General features: G+C 44.7%; 1 protein-coding gene across 2 annotated transcripts in view; it reads left to right on the plus strand.

Annotated features, from left to right (window-relative positions):
* The first annotated feature begins 278 nt into the window (after window positions 1-278).
* The window catches only part of CSMD1 (CUB and Sushi multiple domains 1), a 1,153,012-nt gene continuing 1,139,879 nt past the window's right edge, over window positions 279-13,411 (plus strand). For both annotated transcript variants that reach the window (XM_062626215.1, XM_062626216.1), the window contains exon 1: window positions 279-939. In XM_062626215.1, coding sequence (XP_062482199.1) covers window positions 873-939 — 67 coding nt within the window. In that variant the 5' untranslated portion in view covers window positions 279-872. The remainder of the gene's footprint in view (window positions 940-13,411) is intronic.

Below are 13,411 nucleotides of genomic sequence, written 5' to 3' on the forward strand. Positions count from 1 at the left end.
GAGCCGGGGCCGTGCTGGGAGAAGAGCCGGGGGACAGGGCTCCGGGGCACAGGGCGCCGGGAGACAGGGCGTCGGGGCACAGGGCGCCAGGGCAGCGCAGCAAAAGCCTCTGGGCAGGTGTAGTAGCCCTAGAGACACCGCCCTTCCCTGCGCCGAGGGAAAGCTTTCTCCCCGCGGGCTCTTGCGGGGTCCGGCGGCAGCAGCCCCGGGCCGAGGCCGGGGAGAAGGGGGGCATGTCTTGCGGGGGCCGGCCGGCGAAGAGGGGCGGCTGCGGGCTTAACGTGCGCCCACTGCGCAGCGCCGGCCCCTTCCCCTCTCCCTTGGAAGTGATGGTTGAGTCCGGCGGCGGCGGCAGCAGCGACTTCTCGTGTGGCTGGCAGCCGCTCCGCTGCGCTGCCTGCGCTGCTCCCGCGGCGATCCCTCCCTCCTTCTCCCCTCCTCCTCCTCCTCTTCCTCGCACTCCCCGCATCCCTCTCCTGCCGTCGCTGCCCGGCTCTCCACGCCGGCGGCCGTGGATGCCGCTCTGGCCGCGGCACCGGGCGTGCCTCCCCTCCCTCCCGTTCCTCCCCTCCCCTGGGCGGGCGGCGGGCCGGCGGCGCCGGGGCTCCGCGGGCGCTGAGCGGCGCAGCCCCGCCGCGGCTCGGGACTGATGCTATGAGCAGAGCGGAGCGAGCCGCCCGCGCAGTCCTGCAGGAGGCGCCGGGAGCTGCGCGGCGCTCGGGACCCGGAGCGCTCCTCTCCGCCTCTCCTCGCCCCGTGGTGGTTATTTGGCGCTGTCCTTAGCCCCGCTGCCGCTCGGAGGACACGGTCGCAGCCGAGAAGAGCCACCGGGGTTTTGTGTGAGTGTGTGTGTGTGTGGAATAACTGCAGACATGACTGCGTGGAGGAAATTCAAGTCTCTGCTGGTTTTCTGCGCGGGGCTCCTCACTGCAGCTCAGGGTAAGATTTGGGTTTCTTGCACTGAATTCGTGTAGGCTGTGGTGATGACACTGGTTCTCCCCCCCCAACCCCCAGCTAAACCTCTGCCGATCGGTTGAGCTCTCTCCCTCGCTTCGTTCCTGCTCCGGGAAACAGCAGGCTCCCCGAGCCCGGTCTCCCTTATCCCTGCCTGTCAGCCCCCGCTGGTGTTCCCCGAGAGCTCGGTTCTCAGTCGGCCGGCCACTTCCTCTGGGAGAAACCAGCCCCCGGGCGTTGGGCAGCCGCCGCTGCGGCGCTGCGAAGGCAGCCGGGCACATCTGTTCGTCTGGCCAGCGCCGGAGTTTGGGAGCACTTCGCTCTCCGCGCACGCTCTAGCGGCACTCGCTGCTGTGCGAGGGACTGTCCCCGGGCTGGCAAGTTTGGCTATCCCCTCCTTCTGCCTCCCCGGCTTCTGCCATGCTCGGGGGGAGCGTGGAGGGGTGGCCGCGCAGAGCTGCCCCCGGCCTGCCTCAGCCGGCTCCGCGCCCTAAGAGTTCCGCGGAGGCGGGGATGCGGCTCTGGGGTCCCCCTGAACCCGTCCGCTCCAGAGAGATGAGGGCCCCTTTGCTCGGGAGCGACTCCCACCCGCAGCTGGGCTTCTCCTTAAAATCAATGGGGGGAGGGAGGAGAAACGAGGGGGGTGACGGTGGAAAACTGGGTTACACAACTTCAGTGCTGGCCTCAGCCCCATCACTTGCCTCATAGCTGGACACAACTTCCCCATTATTCACTTTGACTCTCATTAGCCCTGAGCTTTTTCACGCTGGGAGATGCGAGTGTATGTCAGAGGGAGCGAGAAAGAGAGCAAACGAGAGAGTGAGAGGGAGGAAGGCTGATAGCAACTGAGCACCTGTCCCCATTACAGCCCCTGCCTGCTCCTACCTCGCTCCCGGCTGTTTCTGCCTGCCTTCGGGAACACGGTTCCCCTTGTGGTCTGTGCTGTCTGAGCCTCTCTTAACCCTCCCAAGGCAAATTACATCGTTTCCACCATTTTATTTTTCTCACCGCTTCTTTTTCGGTGCGGAGGTGGCTTTAGCGGGGAGGAGGGTGAGGGGAGAACCGGTCGCAGCCCGGCTGGCGGGCGCTGCCGGAGCCTTCCCCATCCTGCGGGTGCCCGCGGCCGGGGCCCCTCGTCTTCCCGGGCGGCTCTGAAGGATGCCCGGCCCCCGGCAGCCTCCGGCCGCCATCCGCAGGGAGAGGCGGTGGGAGGCCAGCCCCGTCTGCCGGCAGCAGGGAGGGAGCTTTGCCCGGTAGCACCGCTTCTCTTCCCGGACGCGGCCGCTGCCCCCGTTCACCAAGCAACACCACCCGGCTGCTCCCGGTCGCCTTGCCTCCGCGGGGAATGGAGAGCGGGGAAGGAGCAGAGCCGGTGTTTTCTGGGCTCTGAGGCAGGCGGCTCCGAGAGACCGGACTGTGCCCGGCGATACGTACAGCCCGGGGCGGGCGGGGGCTTCTCGAGGTGCCCGCCCTGCCCAAACTTCCAGCACCGCCCCCCCACCCCCCCGTGGCCCCCGATCCCCCTGCCCGCGGCTGGCAACCGCCCCTAGCCCACAGATTTGCCGGGAGCCCTGGCGCTGCCCCGGGCTGGGAGGCGTTGCTGCGGCCGGCCGCACACACGGGAGCGGGGCTGGCCCCGTGCAAGGTCCCGGTCGCCCAGGGACGAGCTGCAGCCGCTGCCACGCCGGCTCCCGGGGCGGCCCGACACCCGCGACTCATTTGTTAAATATACTGTAGCTGGTTCTGTCGTTTGACATTTAAGTGTTTTCTTTTCATGGCTGACAGCACATACGAAAATCTGGAGGCTGGATCATGGTTATTCAGCGGAGATCCGACGTGTTTTGCTTACATACAAAGGCTTTGCCAGGAACATTTGGGCACTGCCGCCGATGCTGCTCTGCAGAATGTAATTATACCTCGCTTAATGTGGATCAGCAACACACCAACTTAAAGTCTACAAACTGACTTAATATTGAATTCGAACAACAGGTAGAAGGGGGAACCAGCGGGGATATTTGACATAATTCTGTCCCATTTACGTTCTTACCCATTACCAGGCAATCGAGCACTGTTATCTGTATTTAGGCAAATGTAATCCTGAGGCTGAAATTGCATTCGTAGTTTAGAGAAGGAGCTCCTTCCTTTGTAACATGAAGAGCCTAGGCTTTCAGAAGCACCTGAAATTTTAATTAATAGAACCCCGGAACTCTTTGTTTTCCCAGCCTCTTGGCGATCGAATCATTTGGTTGTCACTGTGATAGGATTCACGGAGGGTTTGGTTGGTTTGGGGTTTTATGAGGAAAAAATAAAAGTGAATTTCTGGAGGTGTTGCCACAGGCTTTCCCATATATTTTAGGAAAATGAGACGTGAGTTGCTTTCCACATTGTTCCTTATTATGAAATAAAATGGAAGCCCTTTTTTGCTGTGCAATTTTTCATAACTTTTTAAAGGAGCAAGAAAAGACGAAGGTGAACATGCGTCACCATTCATTGTGGTAGATGAAGTGCAGCTCTATACATTTCTTTGGACTCTTTTTGTCTGACTTGATGCATCTGAGTGTTTTGGAAAATATCTGGGGGATTCTTCCCTGTCCATCATGCTTTAACCATCAAGGGAAATGAGCATGGAGTCATTTAAAGGAACCACACTCCTAGAAACTACCCTATCATAGCAGTTAGGCGTCAACAAGACAGGCAGCACTGTGTTCAGCTCTGCATGTTAAGATGGGTTTGTTTATAGAGTCATTCGCTAATTCTGGTACGTTACAGCCTAGCAAAAGAAAACATAAGAAACCTATGGATTTGCTTGAAATATGAAACACGTCATTATCATTTCTGTAAAAATTCATACTGCTAAGCAACAAATGGTAAATTTAGACTGAACTCAGGCTAAAATTCAAGATAAATGATTAATACATCTTTCTGCTGTGACCTGACTTCTGTGGACAACCTGTTTTCAATGTAGAAATGCATAATGATTTATACTTAAATTGTCCTGGTACATGTTTCCAAGATAATTCTCTGGACTCTCAGATAACCAAATGCAACACCTTCATTGGCATCTAATTGCCTCAAACTAAATCTACATGAACATGCTTATGCACAGAGGTATCATTCAGATTAATGGAAATAGCAAAGGAAAAACATTTCTCTTTTTCAACTGAATCCAGACAGTGAAAGGACTCCCACATCTACAGCTGAGGATTTATACTTTTTTTTTATTAAAGAAAAAGAAATAAACCCCAAAACATTTTATGTACCCTCTGTTTGTTGCTATCACTTTGTCAAAATAATTGCCATGAGTACATCGCACAAGTTTACCACTATGTTTAAGGCCTAATCCTGTTGGACTGAGAGTGTTTGTCTCTTTTAAAGCCATGTATTTTCTCTCTCCAAAGCAGTGTTTCTCAGGCTCTGAAGCTGGTCTCTAGAGAGGCTTCATTCTCTTCCAGAGAAGTCTCAAGCGATTCTAGGGAAAATGGGCTGGAAAAGGGTATTTTTTAAAAGAGTATCAGAGCTAGGTGTTGAATACCCAGATGCAAACCCAAGTATTTGATGGATGCATTCTCCATCCCCTAGCCCAGCAAGGAATTTACCATATAAAGACAGAAAATACAACAGCCAGCTCTGACCACATAATATTTTAATGTAAAAATGCATGTACTTCTTGGCACGATCTTTATTTCCCAACTTTCCATCAAGATGCGTGCATAGTGTCCTTAACTCTGTAGAGGAATAGGAAGTATGGTCAATTTGAAAATAATACAGTGGAGAGGTTATCAGTTCAACAGAGATTCCCCAAATACTCATTTTAGACCTTTGAACGTGTAGATGAGATTTGAATTCCCATCGTCAGGCAGTACAAGGTTATCAGCTCCTCTGGAGTGTGAGGAGCAGGATACTGGTGTGAGGAGCTGGAGATGGCATACAAGCAGGTGTGAGTACTCAGGAACTTCAGAATGTACTGAAATCTCTGAGAGCACTTCAGCATCTTTTGTAATCTGTATAGATAGGAACCATTCTGCAGATTGTTTTCTGCTTATTTTACTGTCACTCCCATGTCCCTTTATAGAGGCATGTATGACTTTGATCAGGCATGGGCTTTTTGGGGGGGAGGGGGCAGTTGTATTTCCTGTCCCTGCAGACTGTTTTTTCTATACAAACATGGAATCTAGCTCTCATCTTTTGATTACTCATTATGTGGTAGTATTAATACTTATGCTTTGACATATGCAAGTTTTTTAAAGATATCTATGGGACTGTGGCCTCAATATATTTATATTCTTGAAAACTTTGACCGCACCAAATTAGGAACAATCTGAAACTGTAATTATTTTGAACAGAAACCAATGTGTCTAAGGTTTGCCATGCTTTCTAGAAGGGCTGAGAAGCCTTAGGGATCACTGTTTTCAGCTTTTTAAAGACATGTAATGTGTGCACCGTCATAATAAACTACTCGTAACCTTTCCTCAGAGAAGTATCTGCTTAATAGTGTGACATTACAAGACCTCCAATGAATTTAAAGATAAGATGTAATTTCATTTTGCTCAAATCGTTATTGAACTGTCACGTTTCTTTGACCATGATAACATTATTCTGCTAGTAAACAGCTTTGAGCGTAAGCACCAATGCTGCAGTGTAGTGGAGGCTGCCTGTAACCAGCAGAGGGATGCAGTGTGGAGAAGGGAGCTGTTGGTTTAACTCTGTTTAACTCTGTTGGTTTAACTCCCAAGCCGTAGCATAAGTACGAGACATAATCTCTAATAGAGGTCGATCATACTACTGGATTTAAATCAGCATCACCGAATAAGAATCTGATGTCTAATTCTTCATATGGCTGCAAAATTACCCAGATTAGACTGAGCTAAATTGATTGTTCTTCCAATATGGAATAAGGATCATACGGAAATTCTCCTAATGCGTATGAATCACTTTCTTTGACTTAGATGTTTTACTTTTCAATATCAGTTGCAATTTCCTTTAAGCCATTTTTATCAACCAGCAAATTTTGAAATAGGGATGAATGCTATTAATGCCTGAGGAAAACTGTGAGATCTTGCTTTGTCTGGCTGGATGAAAGACTTCACCATATGACATTTCCATTGCGTGTAAGAAAATTTATACTATATTTGTTATACACATTTCTCAATGGAATAACTGCTTAAACAAATTACTCGGATTATTGCTAGTGTTATGTTCATACACAAAGGCAACATTTATCAGTTGTCTGCATTTAGTAGTTGAATAGTAAATGGAGGCATACATGCACTGAAAACTTACAAGAGTAATAATGCATCTTATTGCCAATAAGAAGTCTCACTTGCTCAGAGACTATTTTTTCTGCATTTCTTATTCATATGGAAAATAAAAAATAAGAGAGAAAATTACAACATTGCCATTTTTACCTGGAAGGCACATTCAGTTAACAGGGCAGAGAAAGATTTAATCACCATTATATTGCTGATGATTAACCAGGATTCCTCTTGATTAATCAGAATATCATCAATGATTTGCTTTTAGCAAAAGATAAGAAAAAAAAATAAAAATCATAATTTCTTGCAATTGCAGTAATGCTTTAATTTCCATCATAAAATTAATCAGTTTGTTACAGTCTTGTAATTATTAGATTATGCATTTTAGCAGTACCTTCATGCATATTTTTAAATACTGATTTCACTTCTTTCAAATTCATTTTTTGTCTTACACTGTCAAGAAAAAGCTAACTTCAGACAGTTGTGAGGGCCCTATTCTGTTACAGTGGAAACTTAAATTTCTGTTGATTTCAGCAGCAGTTGGACTGTCCAGTTTTGAAAAGATTGCTACTCTGAATAATGCAGGTGTAATTCTATGATTCTATGAACAGTGGAGCCAAACCCTGTCTAATATGAGCTGTCATGGCTAAGAACTTCTGACAATGTTTACATCCATGTGTGACTGAGAAAAAGGAAAGCTGGATAAATCTGAGCAACCAAACTTGATAATATTAAAAAAATATATATATTTATTGAAGTAATTTGGTTTTAAACAGTATCTCTGGTATCTCCAAGCATGGTATTATCTGACTTATACCTTGTTTCCTCTTTTTTTTCTCTGCTTTTTCCTTAAAGAATTTATGAAGGACAATTTACAGAGAAACCTAGAACCATTCAGTCTTTGGATTTTTTTATGTCTCTTTTTTACAGTATTCCATGGTTATTAAAGTACAGAATCACGTTCTGTGTTCATGTCTCTGTTGCACATTGGCTTTCCAAAAGAAACGTTTGCAGCACTGCAGCTGACACGGAGCTGAATAAATAATAATGAATAAAACTTTGTCAGGGTTTGTTTTGCAAACTTGCATAAAATACGGTCAGCATTCTAAAATTACATTTTGCAGCACTTGCTTTGTGCCTTATTCTCCATTTCAAGGCAATGACATTTTCATGCAGTTTTGCCAAACATGAAGTTTTTCTTATTTCTTGGCTGAAAGTTTTCCATGTTTTTTTAATTAGAAATTTCTAAACCTATATTGGAGGGTTGTTTTTTTTTTGTTTAAATGCTCTTACAATTCTGTTGTTTGCAGCAAACTCTTGATATTTTGCACAGAGCAAATCCGTGTCTAGGGTCTATCTTTTCCTCATCCTATGATTTGCAGATCAAATGGCTACATATATTTTGCCTTCATTGGTGCTGAAACACTATCAATGTAAGGTACACTGGGAGCAAAAATGCAGCCAGCCTTACTCTGTATTTGAAGCTTGAAATGGATGGGGAGCTTGGCTCAGTTTGTTTAGTGTATGCAAAATAGATGAACAAGAGCTTTGGCTTGGCTTTGGACATTGTGCTTGATCTAGAACTTGCCTTGAATGAGTGCATCAGGGTTCAGTCTGAACCCGTTGTGTACAACATGTGCCATGTAGCTTGGGACCCACATCAGACTGCTGGTATCCAGCACAGCTAGAGGTGCAAGGAAGTGATATTATCAGGAAACAGCTGATGTTGGGGAGGAAGTGTCTGGATATCACAGGAATACACGTGAGCTCATGGAACCTGCCTTGCCTTGAACCTTAGAAAAAAACCAAAAAAGGTTACTCTGAGGATAAGAAAAAAAGAAAGAAGAGTGCTTCTTGAACAACAGTGAGGATTTTGAAAAGGCCACTTTGATTAAATCAATTTAAAAAAGCAAAGTGCTTAACTTATTTTTAGAGTAATTTTACATGCTTCTGGTTGTGAAACAAATGGTCATGACAAATCACACTGTTCTTACTAGTGTCTGTGAGATATCAATGCAGAATCTGACTGCTTCCAAGTGACTAAGTATACTGTTTTAGCTTTATTTCTTATGATATATAGATTGAGTCATACCAAGCATGTTTGGGGAGGGGGTTGGGGGGGTGGGTGGTGGGAGGGAGAGCTGTTTTATAATTCACTTTTAGAACCTCGGTACTGTTAAGCAACTGCTAATATCACAATCTATGACCCTCTGCACATGTAGACATCTCTCTTGAGAAATTAAATTGATTTTCTTTATCATAGCATGTAAATATCCTGAGTGCACATTTTGACCCATTGTTTGCAGTGTCTCTAACACTGAAGAATGTAGTGTTAATAGATTTTACGAAGTCAACAGTGGCAGCAGTAGCAGCATTTTGATTGTGAGCTATATATACTCCACCATTTCTGTCTTACTCTCCTATGAAACCTATATGGGGAAGGCTTTATCATGGTATTTAATTAACATAAATGAAATGCTGAATTTTTTCTTTCTTTTTAACAGGTCCATAATATAGTTAACTTGAGACAAATCTGCCAGTTTGTAGAGAAAAAGCATTCTGCTATGCAGAACTTGGTATGTTGGGCATAGACACTAGTCATCAGCTGAATAGTTTGGGTTGCTTTAGGTCAAATTCTGACCAGTTAAGACCTGATCTAGAGGCAGGGGAACTGACAGAAAAAAAAAAATCACATTAACCTTAAGGGACTTTGAATCTGGCCTTTATTATAGCTACATATCACACACAGAACTTGCATTAAAACAAGGATGCTAGAACAAACCTAACAATCATAAAGAAAATTCAAACTCTTTGTTATTATTAATACAAAATGCTATGCAAACCATCACAGAAATTTCGTTTAGAATCATAGAATGGTTTGGGTTGGAAGGGACCTTAAGGATCCTCTAGTTCTAACCCCCCTTCCACAGACAAGGGCACTTTCCACTAGACTGGGCTGCTCAAAGCCCCATCCAGCCTGGCCTTGTCTCCCTTCTCAGGGCAACCTCTTCAGTGTCTCACTATTCTCATAGTGAAAAATTTCTTCCTCATATCTAATCTAAATCTATTCTTTTCCAGTTTAAAGCCATTCCCCCTTGTCCTATCCCTAACAGGCTCTTGCCAAAAGTACCTCTCCAATTTTCCTGTAGGCCTCTTTAGATACTGGAGGGCTGCTCTAAGGTCTTCTAAGGAGCCTTCTCTTCTGGCTGAACAATCCCAATGCTCTCAGCCTGTCTTCACAGGAGAGGTGTTCCAGCCCACTGATAGTCTTTGTGGCTTTCCTCTGGACTTGCTCCAACAGGTCCATACCCTTTTTATTTTGAAGGCCCCAGGGCTGGATGCAGTACTGTAGGTGGGGGTCTGATGAGAGCAGAGTAGAGAGGAAGAATCCCCTCCCCTGACCTTCTAGTCACACTTCTTTTGATGCACCCCATTATGAGGTTGGCTTTCTGGGCTGCAAATTCATACTGCTGGGTCACGTTGAGCTTCTCATTAACCAACACCCCCAAGTCTTTCTCCTCAGGGTTGCTCTCAGTCCATTCTCTGATCAACCTGCAGAACAAATAGTGCATGGATTGCCCTGACCCATATACAGGACCTTGTGCTTGGTCTTGTTGAACTCCCATGAGTTTTGCATGGGCCCACCAGATGGTGGTGCCTGTGGAGGGCAATCCATTGTTTCCAGCGTGTCAACAGCTTGGTGTCATTTACATTGAAGATACATGATGTCTCCATTTGTTTGACCTATCTGTCTGTATCTCACTCCACTGGCTTTCACTAGTTATATAATTTATTTGGTTCTGAGGAGAGATTAGCCTTTAATTGCTTTCTTTTGCAACATTTAGTAAACAGACTGATAGCATGGAGATGATCTATGCAAACAGCAAAGAAGGATTTCTTCAACTCACGTTGCCATGACAATTCAGATTGTTCCTGTCAACTTTTGAGAAGCACTGAAGTGATTTCTTTAAAGCAATGAATCAGGGAATATTTTGGAAATTGAAGTTGCTCTGTTTTTTTCAATTTAGTGTCATTTAACACAGTGAAGGGCCTGACCCATAATTTTTTAAAATCCACAAACAAGAACTATTGCAAAAAATATAACATCATGGAACCCTCTTCATGGATCTCTGGTGATTTGCACCAGCAGAGAAGCTGATTTCAGGTGACTTAGATTTTTTTTTTTTTTAATTTGCTATATAATAATAATAAATAGTAATCATAAACCAATAATGGATAATGAAGAGTCATTTTGATCTTCATGACTATTTTATCTTGCATGTTATTTTAAGGAAATTAGATTACAGAAGGATTATAGAACAAAAACTAATTGTTTTGTTACAGTTCCAATTATAAAATTAGTTCAATGAATGAGAAATAAAATCAAGAGGCTGCTGTCCACATACTGAAATTGCTATTCAAGTTACGTCTCATATACAATATTATTACTAATCAAGCTGGACTTTGCCCGTCTGCTTTGTTTTAAGTGAAATGGATTGTTTTGAAAAACCTGGCCCAAACTATTTTAATTTAATTCTTAAGAAATAAGTTATTGGCTTAAAGAGGTATTTCTTAGGGTGCTGTGAGCAGTGAGGGAAACCTAGTAAACGAAAAGAAGATAATGCAAAGTGCTGTTTCTGCTGGGAAAATAAGTTTCTCTGTATAGAAGACAAGAAAAGTAGCTCAGTAATGGTTTTCTTTTTAAAATGTTCCTGGCAGATGATGCCTACTGAGTTGGTGTAGTTTGTTTACCGCTTTGCAATAGATTTGAGATGAGTCATATCACATTAGAAGGAAAATTGAGAAGTTGTTTTGTCAAAGTTAATTCAGTTTTTCTTTTGATTTTTTTTCATATATACTCAAATTATTATTTCTCTTTAAACAGGGACACCTAATGGATTGTTGTTTTTTTTTTGTGTTGATTCTTGTTGTGTCCATAAATCCAAATTCCTGTTGTTAGAAATGGTTAAGTACAGATCTGTAATTTCTGCATACTGGAAAAGGTGACGGAGCTGGATTCTTCTTTCTGTTATCCTCACGCATCTTCTATAAAGTACTTCTATAAAGTACTATTTATTTTATTGCTAAGCTAGGTTGTACCACAATAATTTCAACCTCTGCAAGTATGGTTGTTTTTGAAAGCCTTTCTACCCCCTTGCCTTCGGAGCAGGAACTGGATGAGTAAGGACTATAGGATGTGTCCTCAAGATTAGATTTCATATTGTACAGGAATCTTCATTTCTGTCTTATTTCCCTACTAACTTTATAAGTCCACTTCACTGGTAATGCATCTCAGTGTATCCATAAACAGTGGCACGGTAAAGCAGTACTTACTTATGTGAATATTTAATAAAGAAACAGACTTGTGGATGGAATACACTTATGATAGATAGCAAATCATAGACATTCCGTTCAGCATGAAAAACAACCTTCTTTTTTCCAAAATATCTGATGGAAGAGGAGATGCATTTATTGAATAAAACAACATGTACATACTGAAGGATAAAAGCATTCATCTGAGCTCATTTACCTACAAAACAGGTCATAGTGTCAAGTTCAAGGATGCTGGGAAGGGGACAGAAGGTACTGATAACTGTCAAGAGGCTAGATTTGTATTTTTACTTTCTTTTCAGGAGTATCAAATATCTGCAGTTCCCACTGCCATAAAAGAGAACTGCAGACCTCAGCATTTTTGAACATCAAGGAATTTGTACTGAACTTACTTTTACACTTGAAAATCATCGTCATCTGAATGCAGTATAGAGCTGTAGAATAGATAGACAAAAGTATTCAGCATTTACTATACTTATCCCCCAGGTAGTGTCTGAATTAAGCAGTTTCCCACAGTTGTTGTGGGTTTTTTTAGGATTCCTCAAGGGAAGTTGTGGTTTGCTTTTCTTTAAAATGGTTGTACTTAAGTAATTCTGTGTATAAAAAAAAAAAAAAAAAAAGACCCTGGATCTGATGTACCCTGGAACAAAATGTTTGTGATAACAAAGCAAACATTAAATGCAGCAGCAAATCAGAATTTGGAGTGAAGCCAGCTCATAGACTGCTGGCTATATTGTATAATGGAGGCTGTTGTCCTGGCCCAGAATTAAAAACAACCAGCTCCACCTCCACTTTATTTCCTCTAAGAGTATCCATCATTTCTACATTTATCCCACATTGATGGTAAACTAATTGCAGTTCTTTGGGGCTCCATTTTTCTTTCAAAGAAACAGAATGTTTGGAAGGGGAGATGCAGGCTCTGGTGGAAAAAAGGAATCCACACAGTTTTACCACTGTAGGATAGGCACCAAACTTCTTTGGATATTATTGCGCATTGCCTGCAGACCATACTGGCAGGACGGATTTGTGCAAATGCTTTGAATGTGTCACTTTTTTGTTTTTGTCACTGTTGGGCTTGCATGGCAAGGTTTTGGTAGCAGGGGAGCTACAAGGGTGGCTTCTGTGAGAAGCTGCTAGAAACTTCCTCTGTGTCAGATAGAGCCAATGCAGCCAGCTTCAAGATGGACCTGCTGCTACCCGCCATTGGCAAAGGCAGTAGCACCTCTGGGATAACATAATTAAGCAGCAGAAAAAGTTACTGCACAGCAGCAATTGCAGCTGGAGAGAGGAGTGAGAAAATGTGAGGAAACAGCTCTGCAGACACCAAGGTCAGTGCAGGAGACGTGGAGGTGGAGCAGAGAAGAGGTGGAGCAGAAGAATCTCTCTGTTCCAGGTGACAGAGCAGAGATTCCCCTGCAGACCATGGTGCCCGCCATGGTGAGGCGTGCTGTGCCCCTGCAGCCCATGGAGTCCATGGTAGAGCAGATTTCCACCTACAGCCCATGGAGGACCTCATACTGGATCAGGGGGATGCCCAAAGGAGTCTGTGACCCCATAGGAAGCCCACACTGGAACAGGCTCCCTGCAGGACCTGTGGCCCTGTGGGGAGAGGAGCCCATGCTGGAGCTTCCTGTTCCTGGAGGACTGCACCCATGGAAGGGACCCACCCTGGAGCAGTTAATTGAAAACTGCAGACTGTGGGAAGGACTCACCCTGGAGAAGTTTGTGGAGGACTGTCTGCCATGGGAGTAACCCCACGCTGGAGCAGGACAAGAGTGTGAGGAGTCCTCCCCCTGAGGAGGAAGGAGAGACAGAGACAACATGTGATGAATTGACCATAAGCCCCTTTCACTGTTCCTCTGTGCCATTGAAGG

Source organism: Pezoporus occidentalis, unplaced genomic scaffold (genome assembly GCF_034315485.1).
Source record: "Pezoporus occidentalis ecotype Australia unplaced genomic scaffold, CSIRO_AGI_Poc_V1 ctg29, whole genome shotgun sequence".
Classification (NCBI taxonomy): domain Eukaryota; kingdom Metazoa; phylum Chordata; class Aves; order Psittaciformes; family Psittacidae; genus Pezoporus; species Pezoporus occidentalis.